General features: G+C 56.9%; 3 protein-coding genes across 3 annotated transcripts; 2 read left to right on the top strand and 1 right to left on the bottom strand.

The window, feature by feature from the left end:
* Positions 1-973: 973 nt before the first annotated feature.
* On the top strand, positions 974-3,130 carry gyp1 (GTPase-activating protein gyp1; the record flags this gene model as incomplete). The annotated part of the gene is made up of 7 exons (XM_037328313.1): positions 974-1,015; positions 1,077-1,095; positions 1,213-1,222; positions 1,276-1,401; positions 1,457-1,911; positions 1,959-2,824; positions 2,873-3,130. 7 exons carry the CDS (start codon positions 974-976, stop codon positions 3,128-3,130), a joined length of 1,776 nt encoding a protein of 591 aa, XP_037172582.1.
* Positions 3,131-3,605: 475 nt separating this feature from the next.
* On the top strand, positions 3,606-5,308 carry sim3 (NASP-related protein sim3; the record flags this gene model as incomplete). The annotated part of the gene is made up of 4 exons (XM_037328312.1): positions 3,606-4,214; positions 4,264-4,503; positions 4,560-4,895; positions 4,949-5,308. The coding sequence occupies 4 exons, from the start codon at positions 3,606-3,608 to the stop codon at positions 5,306-5,308; spliced, it is 1,545 nt and encodes a 514-aa protein (XP_037172583.1).
* A 2,745-nt stretch (positions 5,309-8,053) lies between these two features.
* Positions 8,054-12,122, bottom strand: mrc1 (Mediator of replication checkpoint protein 1; the record flags this gene model as incomplete). The annotated part of the gene is made up of 2 exons (XM_037328311.1): positions 8,054-9,140; positions 9,196-12,122. The coding sequence occupies 2 exons, from the start codon at positions 12,120-12,122 to the stop codon at positions 8,054-8,056; spliced, it is 4,014 nt and encodes a 1,337-aa protein (XP_037172589.1).
* Positions 12,123-14,061: the final 1,939 nt, after the last annotated feature.

The following is a 14,061-nucleotide window of genomic DNA, read 5'->3' as shown; positions in this document are numbered from 1 at the left end:
ATCTTGTCGGTGATCGAAGATGCTGCTGATAACGTTTGGAGAATCGATGCCGCTTGTTGATGAAAATCCTGCAACTGAGCGAGACGAAAACGAAAAAAGGTAAGGAACTAAATGGGTTAATGAACGCGAGCAACAAACGGAGATGGCACGTCGTTGTTGACGTGGTTTAGCAGCACGGGATGTTTGGATATTTCTTGAGCGAGGGTGGACACCTGGTGAAGAGGGTGGAAGGTGGGACCACAAGGTGGCGGAGCCAATAAGGGTGCTCAATCCAATCAGAGCTCCAAAGGCTGAGGAAGGCGCCCGTGCGCGACTGGCTAACCTTAGCTGCTTGGACTCAGCAAAGGAAAGCGCGCCTCGGCTTCTCACGTGACTAGGAAGAAAACGGAAAGAGCCTTACCTCAATAGGAGTTCCGTAGACGTAAAGAACCTTGCTTGTGTGGACCACTTCAGACGCTGGGCCGTGGAGTGTCTTACGGGTCACCCACGGTTTAGAAAGGACTTTTGCGACTGAGGCTGGGGCGTTGCTCTGCGGCCATGTAAGGCACCGTACCGGATTGTTTGAGTCTGACCGTTTGCGACCCGCTTGGAATTCTCACAACAACGACTAAAAACCCCTGCGGTACTTGTCGCCTTGTCTGTCCAGGCTGAACCTTCTTTCTTGGTTATTGCAGCGCAAGCTTCAAAGCCATATCTGCATCCTGATTGCATATGGGCTGAAAAGAAGCATTAAAGCTGCCAAAGGCCGAATCGTAACTGGAGCGCGGGAAACACCATCACCGCCACAGTCTACCGGCCGAAGCCACAGTGACCTCCTCGACTCCACTTCAACTGCTGCTCCGAGCGGCGGGCGGTACACTAATGTGAAGCAAGGGTCCGGCCACTGGTCACTTGCTCGGAGCTCAGGCGACTCGTCTGGCGCATCTCAACAACAATACACAATATGAGACTCTCTCAATAGAGAAACGACAAGATGTTCTCCTCTTCAGGGAGTGGGAAGAAACCCGCGCAACAGGTATGTATGCCCCTAAGCTCCCATGTTCCAAACCGTCATCGCATGCTAAGTTGCCCCGCAGCAGGAGATGGTTCAAGTCGGTGGGTTTCGTCATAACTCTTGTAGTAGCGCGAAGAGCCTCTTGCCTCAAGAGGCTCGGTCGTCGCATACTGCGTGTGGAAGTGCTTGGCTAATATAATCTTTCACTCCCGACGCAGATCGGTCCGAGTATGTTGACTCTGCAGCCTTGCAAGCAAACAGCCGGGACTGACTTGGGGTAGTTCTGCATCGCCGTTTTGGAAACCGCCGCCCCCACGCGAGAACACACCGAAGAGGACAGGTCGCGACTCCAGCCTGGTTGTTGGAGCTTCCTACTCCCATGCCGATATTCTCAAATTTGATTCTCTGTGCGACGCCCTTTTGCAATGCTGATTTCAAAACATTTCGCTGACTGGCAGCAAGGAACCTTTCTAGCTCCTCTTCGAGACCGAAAACTCCACCATCCTCCCATTCGACCAAGGGCCGACCGAGCGATGTCTCTCCCCCGACCTCGAGGCCTGCGTCGGGTCTTTCGTCGCCACCAATCAAGAGCTACATAAACTTCCTATCCAACACGAACGATGACTGGAAGGCGGACGAGGACGATATGATGGGCTATGAAGATGATGACGGCGACGACTTTGGCTTGCCCAGTCTGTCCAACATGAAGAGACGAACGCGCAAGATGGCAGCGCAGAACAGAACCGACCTTAACGGAAGTCTATCGCCAATGGACGACTCCTTTGGGCTCGGGCTTCACACCAGAAGATATTCAAACAGTGCAGACATTGCCATTGAAAGGCCTGCGCCAACCTACCCCATGCCCAAGAAAAGCGAGGGCAAGATTTTAAGACCGCAATACAAGGAGATACTCAGAGGTAGGTCGCGGCGCAAAAGACGTGTTATGCAGCGCTGATTATGACAGACCCCGCAAACGCCCTGCACCTAATTGACCACCCCGCCGTCCCCGCCAACGCGACTCCTAAAGAAATTGACGCCGCCAATTCTAGGATAACTCGGATCAACAAGTTCAAAAAGCTCCTGCAAGCCTCCACCATACCGTTGCAAGATCTGCGGCAACTTGCGTGGTCCGGCGTCCCTCAGGAAGTTCGGGCTATGACGTGGCAATTGCTGCTTAGCTACTTGCCGACGAACAGCGAAAGAAGAGTCGCGACCCTGGAAAGAAAACGGAAGGAGTACTTGGACGGCGTCCGGCAGGCCTTTGAAAGAGGCGGCACAAGCGCCGCTCCAACAGGCAAGGCGAGGGGACTGGACGAGGCCGTCTGGCATCAGATCAGCATTGACGTTCCGAGAACGAACCCCCATATCGAACTGTACTCATACGAGGCAACCCAGAGGTCGCTGGAGCGGATTCTATATCTTTGGGCCGTACGACATCCTGCCAGTGGTTATGTGCAGGGTATTAACGACCTAGTGACGCCATTTTGGCAAGTATTTTTGAGTGCCTATATTGCCGACTCTGACATAGAATCTGGTATGGATCCTGGTCAGCTGCCCAAGCCAGTCCTAGACGCCGTGGAAGCGGACTCGTTCTGGTGCCTGACGAAGCTCCTTGATGGTATTCAAGACCACTACATCGTGGCGCAACCAGGCATTCAAAGACAGGTCGCCGCGCTTCGCGATCTGACCGCAAGGATTGATGCCAGCTTGGCGAAGCATCTCGAAAACGAGCATGTGGAATTCATCCAGTTCAGCTTCCGGTGGATGAACTGTCTGTTGATGCGAGAAATCAGTGTGCGGAATACAATTCGAATGTGGGACACATATTTGGTGAGTTGCTCGTGCTTATTTGCTGGTCTATTCTAACGTCTCCTACAGGCTGAAGAGCAAGGGTTCTCGGAGTTCCATCTGTATGTGTGCGCCGCATTCTTGGTCAAATGGTCGGACAAGCTAGTCAAGATGGATTTCCAGGAGATCATGATGTTCTTGCAGAGTCTACCGACGAAGTCGTGGACGGAAAAAGACATCGAACTCCTCTTGAGTGAGGCATTCATTTGGCAGAGCCTGTTCAAGGGCTCATCGGCACACCTACGAGGACAGCCAAGCCGGACGCCATCGGCGAACATGCAGTTGTAGGCCCTTTCGGTAAATATCCTCATTGGTCATTGCACAGGTGAAAGAGGATACAAGGCAAGGACGGGAATGGGGGTCTGGAAACATGTCAATCTAAGCCAAAAGATAATTACGAGGCAGCAATGGTTGCAGTGGGAGCGGTAGCCGCACCCTGTGGGCTATTCCCCTCCCCAGAATTGATGGGATTTAATACAGTGCATTGCACAGTTGATCTCGTCATACGCACTCACTCTTTTCATTGGGTCGACCCGGTCTGACGTGCAGGAAAGAGCTATCCCTGCAGCTTGGTTCCCCAATCAACGCGGCCTTCCTCCAGCTCGCGCGTCGTACCGGAGACAAAGGCAGCTGTCAGTCCTTGCTCCTCCCCCGTCGCAAAACCATCCATTCATCTTACAACCACCCTGCGCAAGAGATTTTGCTCTTCCAATCCATCAATTGACACCCCGATCACAACAGCACCTCACTCCCATCCTTCATGATGGCCGACGTTACAGAGCAACCCACGGTTGCCGCAGAGGTCCCTATCGTTGAAGCACCTACTGTGGTGGTCCCCGTCGCTGTCGCAAACCCGGAGGAGCTCAAGCAGGATGCGCCCGCTCAGCAGGACACTCCCGCCACCGCTGGCGGCGAAGAGTCGGAAGAGGATATCAACTCCAAGAAGGTTACCCTTGCGGATCTGACTGCGAAGGGAACTGCGCTGTATGCGAAGAAGCAATACGATGAGGCCGCCGAGAACTTCACGAAAGCTGCAGAGCTGCAGGATGAGATCAACGGCGAAATGCAGCCCCAGAATGCAGAGATTCTGTTCCTCTACGGAAGGTGTGTTTTCAAGATTGGACAAAGCAAGAGCGACGTCTTGGGAGGAAAGGCCGCTGGCGAGAAGAAGGCCGAGAAGCCGAAACCCAAGGCCAAGAAGGCCGCCCCCGCCGCGCTGACCGATGCGCCTGCACAGACCGAGGCCGAGAGAATCACCGAGGAGGGCGTTGCGATTGTCGCCAATGAGACCTCTGGTGCGAAGACCGAAGAGACGAAGCCGCTGTTCCAGTTCACTGGCGATGAAAACTTTGATGATTCAGACGAGGAAGAGGTAAGCGGGATAGGGTCAGCCCATCGATCGAGAGCTGACTGTATACCAGGCCGAGGGTGAGGGTGAGGAGGAAGAAGAGGAAGACGATGACCTCGAGACCGCATTCGGTGTACTGGACATGGCGCGCGTTCTCTTCTATCGCCAACTTGAGCAATTGGAGAAGGAGGAGCCCAATGGCAAGCCCCAAGAGCAGGTCGACGGCGAGACGAGCAAGATCAAGCATGTCAAGGAGCGCCTTGCAGATACGCACGACCTCCTCGCAGAGATTTCCCTGGAGAACGAGAGGCAAGTCTGCTATGCATGTCGCAGTGGGAAGCTTGCTGACCGAATCATAGATACCCCGAGGCGATTGAGGACTCGCGCAAGTCGTTGAAGTTCAAGAAGGATTTGTACACCAACGACTCTGAAGTTATTGCTGAGGCACACTTCAAGCTGTCCCTGGCCCTCGAGTTCGCATCCGTCACATCCACCAAGGAGGAGGGCGCCACCGAGTCGCAGGCTTTTGATGAGAAGCTTCGTGAAGAGGCAGCCAACGAGCTCGAGGCCGCCATCGAGAGCACCAAGTTGAAGCTCCAGAACAAGGAAGTCGAGTTGGCCACCATGGCGTCACCTGAGGACAATGAAGTCACTAGAGCAACCATCACTGATGTTAAGGACATGATTGCGGACCTGGAGCAACGGGTTAGTAAATCTGACTGTGTAGAAGTGAACCTTACTGATTATGGCGCTTTCAGCTTACGGAGCTTCGCAAGCCTCCTATCGACATGAACGCCGCTCTCGCCGACCAAGCCATGGGAGGTATCCTTGGTGCCGCCCTCGGTGAGTCTGCCGAGCAGACCCAGGCTCGCATCGAGGAAGCCAAGAAGTCAGCCAACGATCTCACTGGTCTGGTCAGAAAGAAGGCCAAGGAGGAGCCAAAGCCCGCCGAGGTGCCGGAGGTGCCGGAGGTGCCGGAGGTGCCAAAGGTAGCTGAGCCAGCTGAGTCCCAGGCCAATGGCGAGAACGGCGCCAAGCGCAAGGCCGAGGAACCCGCAGAGGACGAGGAGTCTGTAAAGAAGGCCAAGGTCGAGGAGACGGTGACTGCTGAGGTTTGAGGAGCACCTGTATGATTTTCATTCGGCGAGATTGGTGCGAGAACCGCGGGATATGGTACATGGCTCTGGGTCGCGTTTTTCTCTGGGTTTCTCACGGCACAACTGTACACTAGTTAACACTCTGGAAGGTGGGAAAGGGCATATGCGCTCCGAGATGAGCGATATCTATACGGCCGAGCCTGAATTGCATTTGATTCTTTGCGTGGAATTCGACACGAGACCGCTCTAAGTTATCCTCAAGACTGAGGTGCTCGAAGAATGCCGTAGCCCATGAAACTTGATCGTGAAGTCGTCATGACGCAGGGGAGCGTTCTTCAACGCGTTCGTCGATGTTGCTGATAGCTTCACCAAAGGTCGGTTTTGAGTCACAGGCGTGATCACCAAGCCCTCTTTTCATTTCCCATGCAGCTTATTGCAATTGCAATGCCAAAGTGAGTGGCAGAAAACGGGGACGAATGACCTGCCGCTCTTGGAGTTGAGTAACACCTGCCATGACTGTCCAGAGGAGAGAGGCTGCTAATGGTGTGAGACCCTTGCCTTTGACCGCCCAGCCCCGCCCCCGCCAAATGACCCCACCACAGCAACGACAATTTACCTACGACCACGAATCTGCCCAACTTTCTTGAGTCACCACGCCGAAGCCACTGCCACTCCGTCGCGCCGTCCAAGGAAATAGTGAGTACGCGTCGAGCCAGTTCGAGTCATCGTGTAGTCGGAGCGCCGTATTAACTGCCCGATTTCTGTCGCAGCCCCCTCCGATTTCCCCTCGCAACCCCACCAAAAACCACACACCATGCTCGACCTCCAAGATTTCATCAAGGAGCGCGGCGGCGACCCGGAGAAGATCCGCGAGTCCCAGCGCCGTCGCCATGCCCCGATCGAGGCCGTCGATGAGGTCATTGCCCTGTGGGAAGGTACGAGCCCCCCCTACCCTCCCTATCGCGTTTGCGCGCAATCACGAAAACACTTCAAGGGCACGAATGGGAGAGGCTGACTCTAGGCGCCCATCGAAACAGACCACCGCAAGACCCAGTATGCCGCCACCCAGATCGGCAGCGACATCAACGCGACGCAAAAGGAGATTGGCATGAAGAAGAAGAACAAGGAGAACGCCGACGACCTGCTCAAGAAGAAGGAGGACCTGCAGAAGCAGAAGAAGGAGAAGGAGGACGAGGCCGTGGCGAAGCTCAAGGTGCTCAACGCCAAGGCCAAGAGCATCGGCAACTACGTCCACGAGTCTGTCCCCGTTAGCGACAACGAGGACAACAACGTCACCGAGCGCGAGTGGAAGCCCGAGGCCGGACTGGGCGCCAAGACGGAGGAGACCCTTTCCCACCACCAGGTCGTCACGCGCCTGGCCGGCTACGACTCCGAGAGGGCCGTCAAGCTTGTCGGACACAGAGGTTACTGCTTGACCGGCTACGGTCTGCTGCTGTACGTGGCGGAGGACACCGGGGAAATGACTTGCAGGAGCATGGGCTGACAATTGGAACAGGAACCAGGCTCTGATCCAGTACGGTATCGCATTCCTCTTCAACAGGGGCTACACGCCCAACCAGCCCCCTTTCATGATGAAGCGCGAGGAGATGGCCAAGACTGCCCAGCTGGAGCAGTTTGATGAGGAGCTGTACAAGGTCACTGGTGACGGCGAGGAAAAGTACCTCATCGCCACCTCCGAGCAGCCTCTCTCCGCCCTGCATAGCGAGGAGTGGATTCAGGCTAGCCAGCTGCCCATCAAGTACGCCGGTTACAGCACGTGCTTCCGTAAGGAGGCCGGCAAGCAGTACGTCCTACATTCTAAGAATGTGTTCATAGCGAGGAAGTGTTTTGGCTGACGAGACCTGAATATCACAGCGGTAAGGAGGCCTGGGGTCTGTTCCGTATCCACCAGTTTGAGAAGATTGAGCAGTTCGTCTTTTGCAAACCCGAGGACAGCTGGAAGCACTTTGACGAGATGATTGCCAACTCCGAGGAGTTCTACAAGTCCCTCGGATTGCCCTACCGCGTCGTCTCCATCGTTTCTGGCGCCCTGTAAGTCACACTGCCCCCCTCACACACGCATTTCCATCCAGTCCAGCATGCTCATCAGAGAAACAGGAACAATGCCGCCGCCAAGAAGTACGACCTCGAGGCCTGGTTCCCCTTCCAGCAGGAGTACAAGGAGCTCGTCTCCTGCTCCAACTGCACCGACTACCAGACCCGCGAGCTCGAGGTCCGCTACGGCGTCAAGAAGGCCAAGGAGGCCCCCGGCGGCGGACGCAAGGAGTACGTCCACGCCCTCAACGCCACGCTCTGCGCCACCGAGCGCACCCTCTGCTGCATCATGGAGAACTACCAGACCCCCGACGGCTTCAAGGTCCCCGAGGTGCTGCGCAAGTACATCCCCGGTGAGCCCGAGTTCTTGCCGTACGTGGCGGAGTTGCCCAAGGAGACTACCGTCGTCGCTGGCCAGAAGAAGAAATAGACGATTGAGTTTTGGAGTGGTGCGAGGAGGGGCGAGATGAGACGGGCAGTAGGAATCAAGTGTCAAGAGGAGCATTTGAGTGTTCACAGTGAAGTATTCATATTTGTGATCCATCATTCAAAAGATGCAATAAACTTCAATCAATGCCATCCTCCTATCCCAGTCCAAACGCCAGCAATGATGATTACCCAACCTTAGAACTCCCAAAGTCCATGATCCCCTTCCATGTTCATTTCATCAAGACGTGTCAATTTTTGCCCATACCCAAATCCCACACATCCTCACTCGAACTTTCCACCACCAAACAAGCCGCCAACAGCCTTGACTCTCTGCTCCGCGCCCTTCCACTTCCTCGCCTCCCTCCTCTTCTCGTTCTCCAGCACCGCCGCGCGGCGCTCCGTCTCACGCGCGAGCGCGCTGACGCCGGACCGCTTGCTCGCGTTCTTCTTGATCTTGCCGTCGTCGCCGAAGCCGCTCGTGCCGCCGCCGGACGCGGAGAAGGGCACGCCCCCCGAGGCCGAGGCGGAGGAGCTCGACTTGAAGGAGGAGTTGGTCGTCGCGCGGCGGAGGAGAGCGGGGACCTTGAAGCTGCCAGAGCCACTGCCACCGGCGGAGGAGGCGGAGGGCATGGCGAAGGCGAGCTTGGAGGAGGTGGTGGACATTGTGGATGAGGATTGGCGTTTGAGGGAGATGCGGTCGACGACGGCGGGGCGGGTGAGGTTGTGGCTGCGGCGGGGGTTAGCCGTCGCAGGGACGCCGTCGTCGTTTTCCTTGTTGCTTCGCGAGGTGCCCGGACGGTGGTCGTCGTCGTCGTCGTCGCTGTCCGAGGCCGGGTCCGTGGCGGGGATGACTTCCGCGTTGAGGTCCTCCAGCAGGCTCGACACGGACTCGCGGATCTCGCCAATGTTGGAGGGCTTCTTGCCGTCCTTTGTCCTGCGCATGTTCGCGGGCGGCCTGTTTGCCACGGCGGCGCCGCCGAGCGGCTGTCGCGTGGTGGTAGGCTGGCTGTCCGGGACGGTGGTTTGGTCTTGTTGCGTCTGAGACTGCGAGTCGTCGTCTTCCGTCTGCATGGGCTCCGCGGGGGCGAAGTCGAGAAAGTCCATCTCATCGTCGGAGCCGCGGTCCTCGATGGTGCGGAGGAAGGCCTGATTGCCGGGCTTCTCTGCGATCTTCTTGATGCGCTCGTCGGCGAAGAGGGCCTGCTGCATCTTTTGGAACTGGCGGCGCTTCATGCGGCGGCGGGCCTCACCGCCGTCATCGGAATCAGAGAGGTCGTAATCTGCGCCGCGTTTGCGGCGGAGCATGCCGGTTGTGATGTCGTGGAAGAGCTTGTCCACCATCTTTTCGTCCGTGGCGCGCTCGCGTTCCCTGGAGTTGTGTTAGTTAAGCGATTTCTTGGGCAGTTGGGATGGGTATGACTTACGCATGGAGAGCAGCGAGTTTGCGCTCGTCGTCGGCGTTCATGTTGCTCTGGTCGTCAATCATCTCCTTGACAGAGGCGGCGTCGGAGTCGTCGTCGCTGTCTTCGCCATCCGCACCGCCGAGACCAGCGTACTCGTCCTCGGATTCATCGGCCTGCTCCTCGACCATCTCCTTCGCCCTGCTCTTCTTGCGGTTGTACTCTTGAGCCTTCTTGAGCTTCTCCTGCTTCTTGACGGCGTCCTTCATGATGCCGAAAGCGGACGTGTTGAAGCCGAACTCGTCGACGTCGGGGGTCGGGGCTCGTTGGGTCTCCTCTTCCTCGTCTTCGACAGGGGCAGCAGCGACGTCGATCTTGCGACGGAGTCTGCCTCTGCGCACAAGAGGGGACTCGAGGACGGCGTCGGGCTCTGCGTCGCCGTCCAGCATCATGGTCTCGACAGTGGACGCGGGTGGTTCGACGAAGCGCGACCTCAGGGGCGTGTAGTCTTGCAGGCCGGCGTCCTGGGTCGCTTCTATGGAGATCTGGGTTGACGGCTCCTCGTCGCGAAGCAGGCTGTCGAAACCGTGCACCTGAGACTGGCTGAAGTGGAGGTGGACACCTTCCGCAGACTCGGGTTGCGTCTCGGCGCGTTGGGTGTCGCCGCCCTGACTATCCAGAATCATGCTGTCTGGCTGGGTATTGCTGATAAGGTTTGAGTCGGGAAGGCTATCAAAGTCTGGCATAGGTGACTGCGAGGGAATGGTTCCGAGAGCTGTCTGGCTGTCGTCCATAGTGCCAGCGAAGATTTGGGTCAGGCCGAGGCCGGCGGCTCCAGTGACGGGAAGTCCGGGAATGAACGTCTTCTTTGCAGATCGCAGGACGGAAGTAGGCACCGCGGGTGACTTGGTGTTGGGCGCCACAGGGGATCGTTGGGTGGCCGTCTTGGGTCTTGGCGTAGCCTGCACCGTCTCATTGTCATCCTCGTCATCAGAAACGATTTGAGTCTTCTTGGATCGGCGAACATTCTTCGTAGGCAGATCCAAGTCATCCTCAGAGTCATCCAGGTCGACCTGCTCGGTGACGTCGGCCTCAGCATCCGAGTGCTCAGATCCGCTGTCCCCAGCTTCGTTGTCGACCAAAGCATGGCTCCCTTCCTCATCAGCAACACCTTCCTCCTCGTCTTCGGAACCAGAGAGCTCAATCTCGGCCTCGTCGTCGACCTCCTCCTCGGAGCCCTCATACTCTTCGTCGTCACTATCGTCGAAGGGATCGAGCTCGCCATTCTTCCTCTTTTCCCTCTTCTCTTCCTTGGCTGCTTCTCTCTCTCGCGCCATGATCTCCTCAGCCTCCCTCCTGGCTCTGGAGACAATGTCCTCGACTTCTTGCATCTCCTTCTCACGCTCCTCTGCAGTCTGCACAGTAATACCTCTGGCCTTCAGTTCCTGGAGGCGCCTCTCACGCTCCAGCTTGGCTTGCTCGCGAGCGCGCAGCTGAAGGTTGAAGTGCATCTCGGCGGCGGTGATGCCCTTCTTCTCGGCGCGACTCTTCCTCGCTCTTTCGGGCGAGCCAACTTGAGCGAGACGACGCAGAGCGTGCAGTGAGCTTGCTTCTCTAGACTTCTTCTCCGGAATGCTGTCGAATACGGCGTCGAGCTTGCCCTTCTTCACGCCGGTGATCTCAAGGTCGTCGTCCAAGTCAATCACAGCATTATGCGCTGCAATAGAGGGAAGCTTGATGCGAACCTGACGTTTGGGCTTAACCCCCTTGACTGCAGACTTCTTGGGGCTTGGAGAAGCCACAGCTTTGCTCTTGCCCTTGTCGAGCTTCTTCGGGGATTCGAACACATTGTCGAGTAAAGGCAGTTCCTCCTCGTCGCCGGGGATGACCACAGGCTGGGCCACCGTAGTAGCTTCCTTGGTAGGCGAAGGCACCTTGGCAACAGGGGGTGAACTGGGCGGCGTCTCCGTGTCCTTCATCTCAGCGTCGGTCTGGTGCGCGGAGACGGGCGTTGTCGGCCTGCTCGAGCTAGTCGTCTTGGGGTCGGACTTGGCTTCCGCGGTTCTGAAGTTGAATCGTTCCAAAAAGTCCGCCTTGGTGAACTTCTTCCGTGTCTTGGCCTCGTGAGCGAGCTGCATGTTACGGGCCATGCGTTGCGTCTCACGGTTCATCTCCTCAATGGCCTTCTTGCCGGCCTTTCTCGCCGGCCGTGCCGCCTGGCTCAGCGTCCTGCCGCCTTCATCGTCGGTGATGTCAGAGACGTTGTCTTCGTCGTCAAAGAGGTTGGCATTCATGGCCTTCTGGCGTTCAATCCGCTCGGCCTTCTTCTTCTCCTCCTCGGCTTCGCGGGCCAGTCTCTCAGCTCGCTTGCGCTCAACGAGGGCTTGGAACCTGGAGCTCTTCAGGGCAGGAAGCGACGCGTCGGAATCGGAGTCGTTGGCTGCTGTGTCGTTTGCGGGCTTGCTTGGTGTTTGTTTCTCGGGAGACACGAAGAGACCCGGTGTAGGAGAACGCGCTGGGCTTTGAGCCTTTGGTGTGGATTCTCTCTCCGACTTTCTCTGCAGCCGGCGGGGGGCAACCGGGGTGTCGTCTTCGTCTTCGGCCTCTCCCATGACTGTGTCGTCCTCCTTGTCATCTTCTGCCTCGTCCGCTGCTTGGAGCCGCTTCTGGATGCGGTCGAGAAAGCTTTCGGGCTCTTCCGAGTCTGATCTCTCACCGCCGGCCATCTGGGCAGCGAGGCGACCTCTCGGTCGTCTGACGACCTCTTCTTCTGAGTCGCTGTTCATCTGTGTGGTCTTTTGGGAAGCCTTGCTCTTGCGGCTGGTGGTCTGGGGCTCGTCGGCATCGGAGTCGGCGTCAATGGCGGCCAGACGGGCGGCGATCCGCGCCTGAAGCGACTCTGGGGCCGGACTCGCGCTGGGTGAGCGCGCAGCGGGCTGTTCTGAAGCCATTGCGGATTGTGATTAAGGTAGAATGTATGGTTATGGGTATCAAAACGTAAAAAGAATGAAGCAAAGGTTGGCTAATGTGCTTTGGAAAAGTACCGATATCCGAGTCAAAGACGAGTGTTGTGGTAGAGTTGTGTGGTGGGTGGTGGAGCAGGCCGTCAATTAAGACGGAAGAGCTCTTAGACGCGTCGGTGGGACGCGCGACGTGTTGGTGTCGATTGCGGGACGGGAGCTTATCGCGAGCGCGGCGCCACTAAACACGCCGATAAGGAGCGCTGTGGTGGTGGGAGACCCACTTTGGAGCTCTTATCGGCTGTGCTCGAGCTCCAGCACATATGACGACACTCACACACGGCATTGATCAGGAGCTGAAGGGACATTGAAGTAATTTTTGCTTAGAATATTTCTATAATGCTGTCAGAAACGGCAGTTTTCTGGCCATTCGTTATTAAAACTTCAGGAGAGATAATTGACTTTATGTGGAGGTGAAAGGGAAAACAGGAAGATATCTAAAAGCTCAGCTCGACCGACCTCCTGAGTAACTACGGGATTGCACTTCACCCACACATGCCCAATGGAAGGGTTCACCTCACCTGCCGCTGGAGGACCGCTTCCATCATATCCAACTCACCTTCCAGTTTCCGCAACAATGGGTGCGACCACCGTCGCAAGATAGCCTAGTGGTGGATTGAATGCCTGGTTTCGGCACAGCTTGTGGGTTCGAGTTTAGGTGGCTCTACATATCTCCGGTGGCCGCCCATTGTTTTTTTTCCCTTCTTTTTTTCTCTCGCTTATTTTCCACTTTCAATTGCTCAGACCCGTGAGTTGAGGAATGGCACAGGACTGACTGACTGACTGTATGCATAAATAAGTACGATCTGGATATGAAGCTGGCCAAATGCTTCATCTACTTAATGTTCTCTTTCAAGTTGAAGTGAAAAAGGGGCACGTAGCTTTCTCTAATTTCCCCATTCACGCTTTACCTTCCTTGAACCCTCCTATGAACTTATTTTCCTGCCGTCTCAATCTATGCAACCTCACAGCCAAGTTTTCTAGCGACCATGCTCTTCCCTCGTCATTATACCCGAGATCCAAGACATAGTAGGCCAGCAAGATTACGACAATCAAAGGAATAGATGTCACAAAGTACACCCAAAACAGCTGATCTCCCGGCTTGTACGGTGACTCCATCCCGAATAGTGAGGTTGTGAACGCCAGCGGTATGAACACCAGCCCGAGCAGCGTGATGGCCTTAACCCGCTTCGCCTCGCTGATGCTGCGCTGCTGCTCCTTGTACGCCTGCCGGTTGCCCGTGATGCTCGCCAGCCCCGTAACCGCGGCGTTCAGCGTCTCCGTGCGGTGCCGCAGCTCCCGGAACCGGAGGTACAGGAACTGGAAGTCGGCCGTGCAGTCCTGCCACGCGATGCTCGCCGCCGACACAGCGCCGCGGGGCGGCGACGGCGATACTGGGACGACCGGAGCCCCCGCCGGGTGCGACAGCGGGATGCCGAGCTGCAGCATAATGCCCTCTAGGTCCTCGAGGTACTCTCCCGTACGCCGCTCCCAGCCCTGCATGTCGCTCCACAGCGCCTCGACCTTCTCCATGGGCATGCGTGCGAGGTCCTGCTTGCGGGTGAGTCCGCGCTGGACGGCGGAGAGCGTGGCGCGCAGGTGCTCCGTCTGCTTGAGGAAGTGGGAGGCGACGATCTTCTTGACGAAGACGGCGACGGACTCGGGCTCTGCAATGTCGACTAGGCGCGAGTGCGTCTCGAGGTAGAAGGAGAGGTCCTCGAGCATGGAGACGCGCGGCGGGCCGCGGTAAAAGCCCTCCCGGGCAACGCGGATCTGCTCTTCTTCCGGGACGAAGTCTAGGTAACCGCCTTGGTAGGGCCAGGTCTTGACGTCGTGCTCGACGCTGTACTGGTCGCCTGTCCTGACGCTT

Source organism: Colletotrichum aenigma, assembly GCF_013390185.1.
Source record: "Colletotrichum aenigma strain Cg56 chromosome Unknown KSG_Cg56_contig09, whole genome shotgun sequence".
Lineage (NCBI taxonomy): Eukaryota > Fungi > Ascomycota > Sordariomycetes > Glomerellales > Glomerellaceae > Colletotrichum > Colletotrichum aenigma.
Note: the sequence above shows the minus strand (reverse complement) of the source record. Positions and strands in the feature narration are given on the sequence as shown.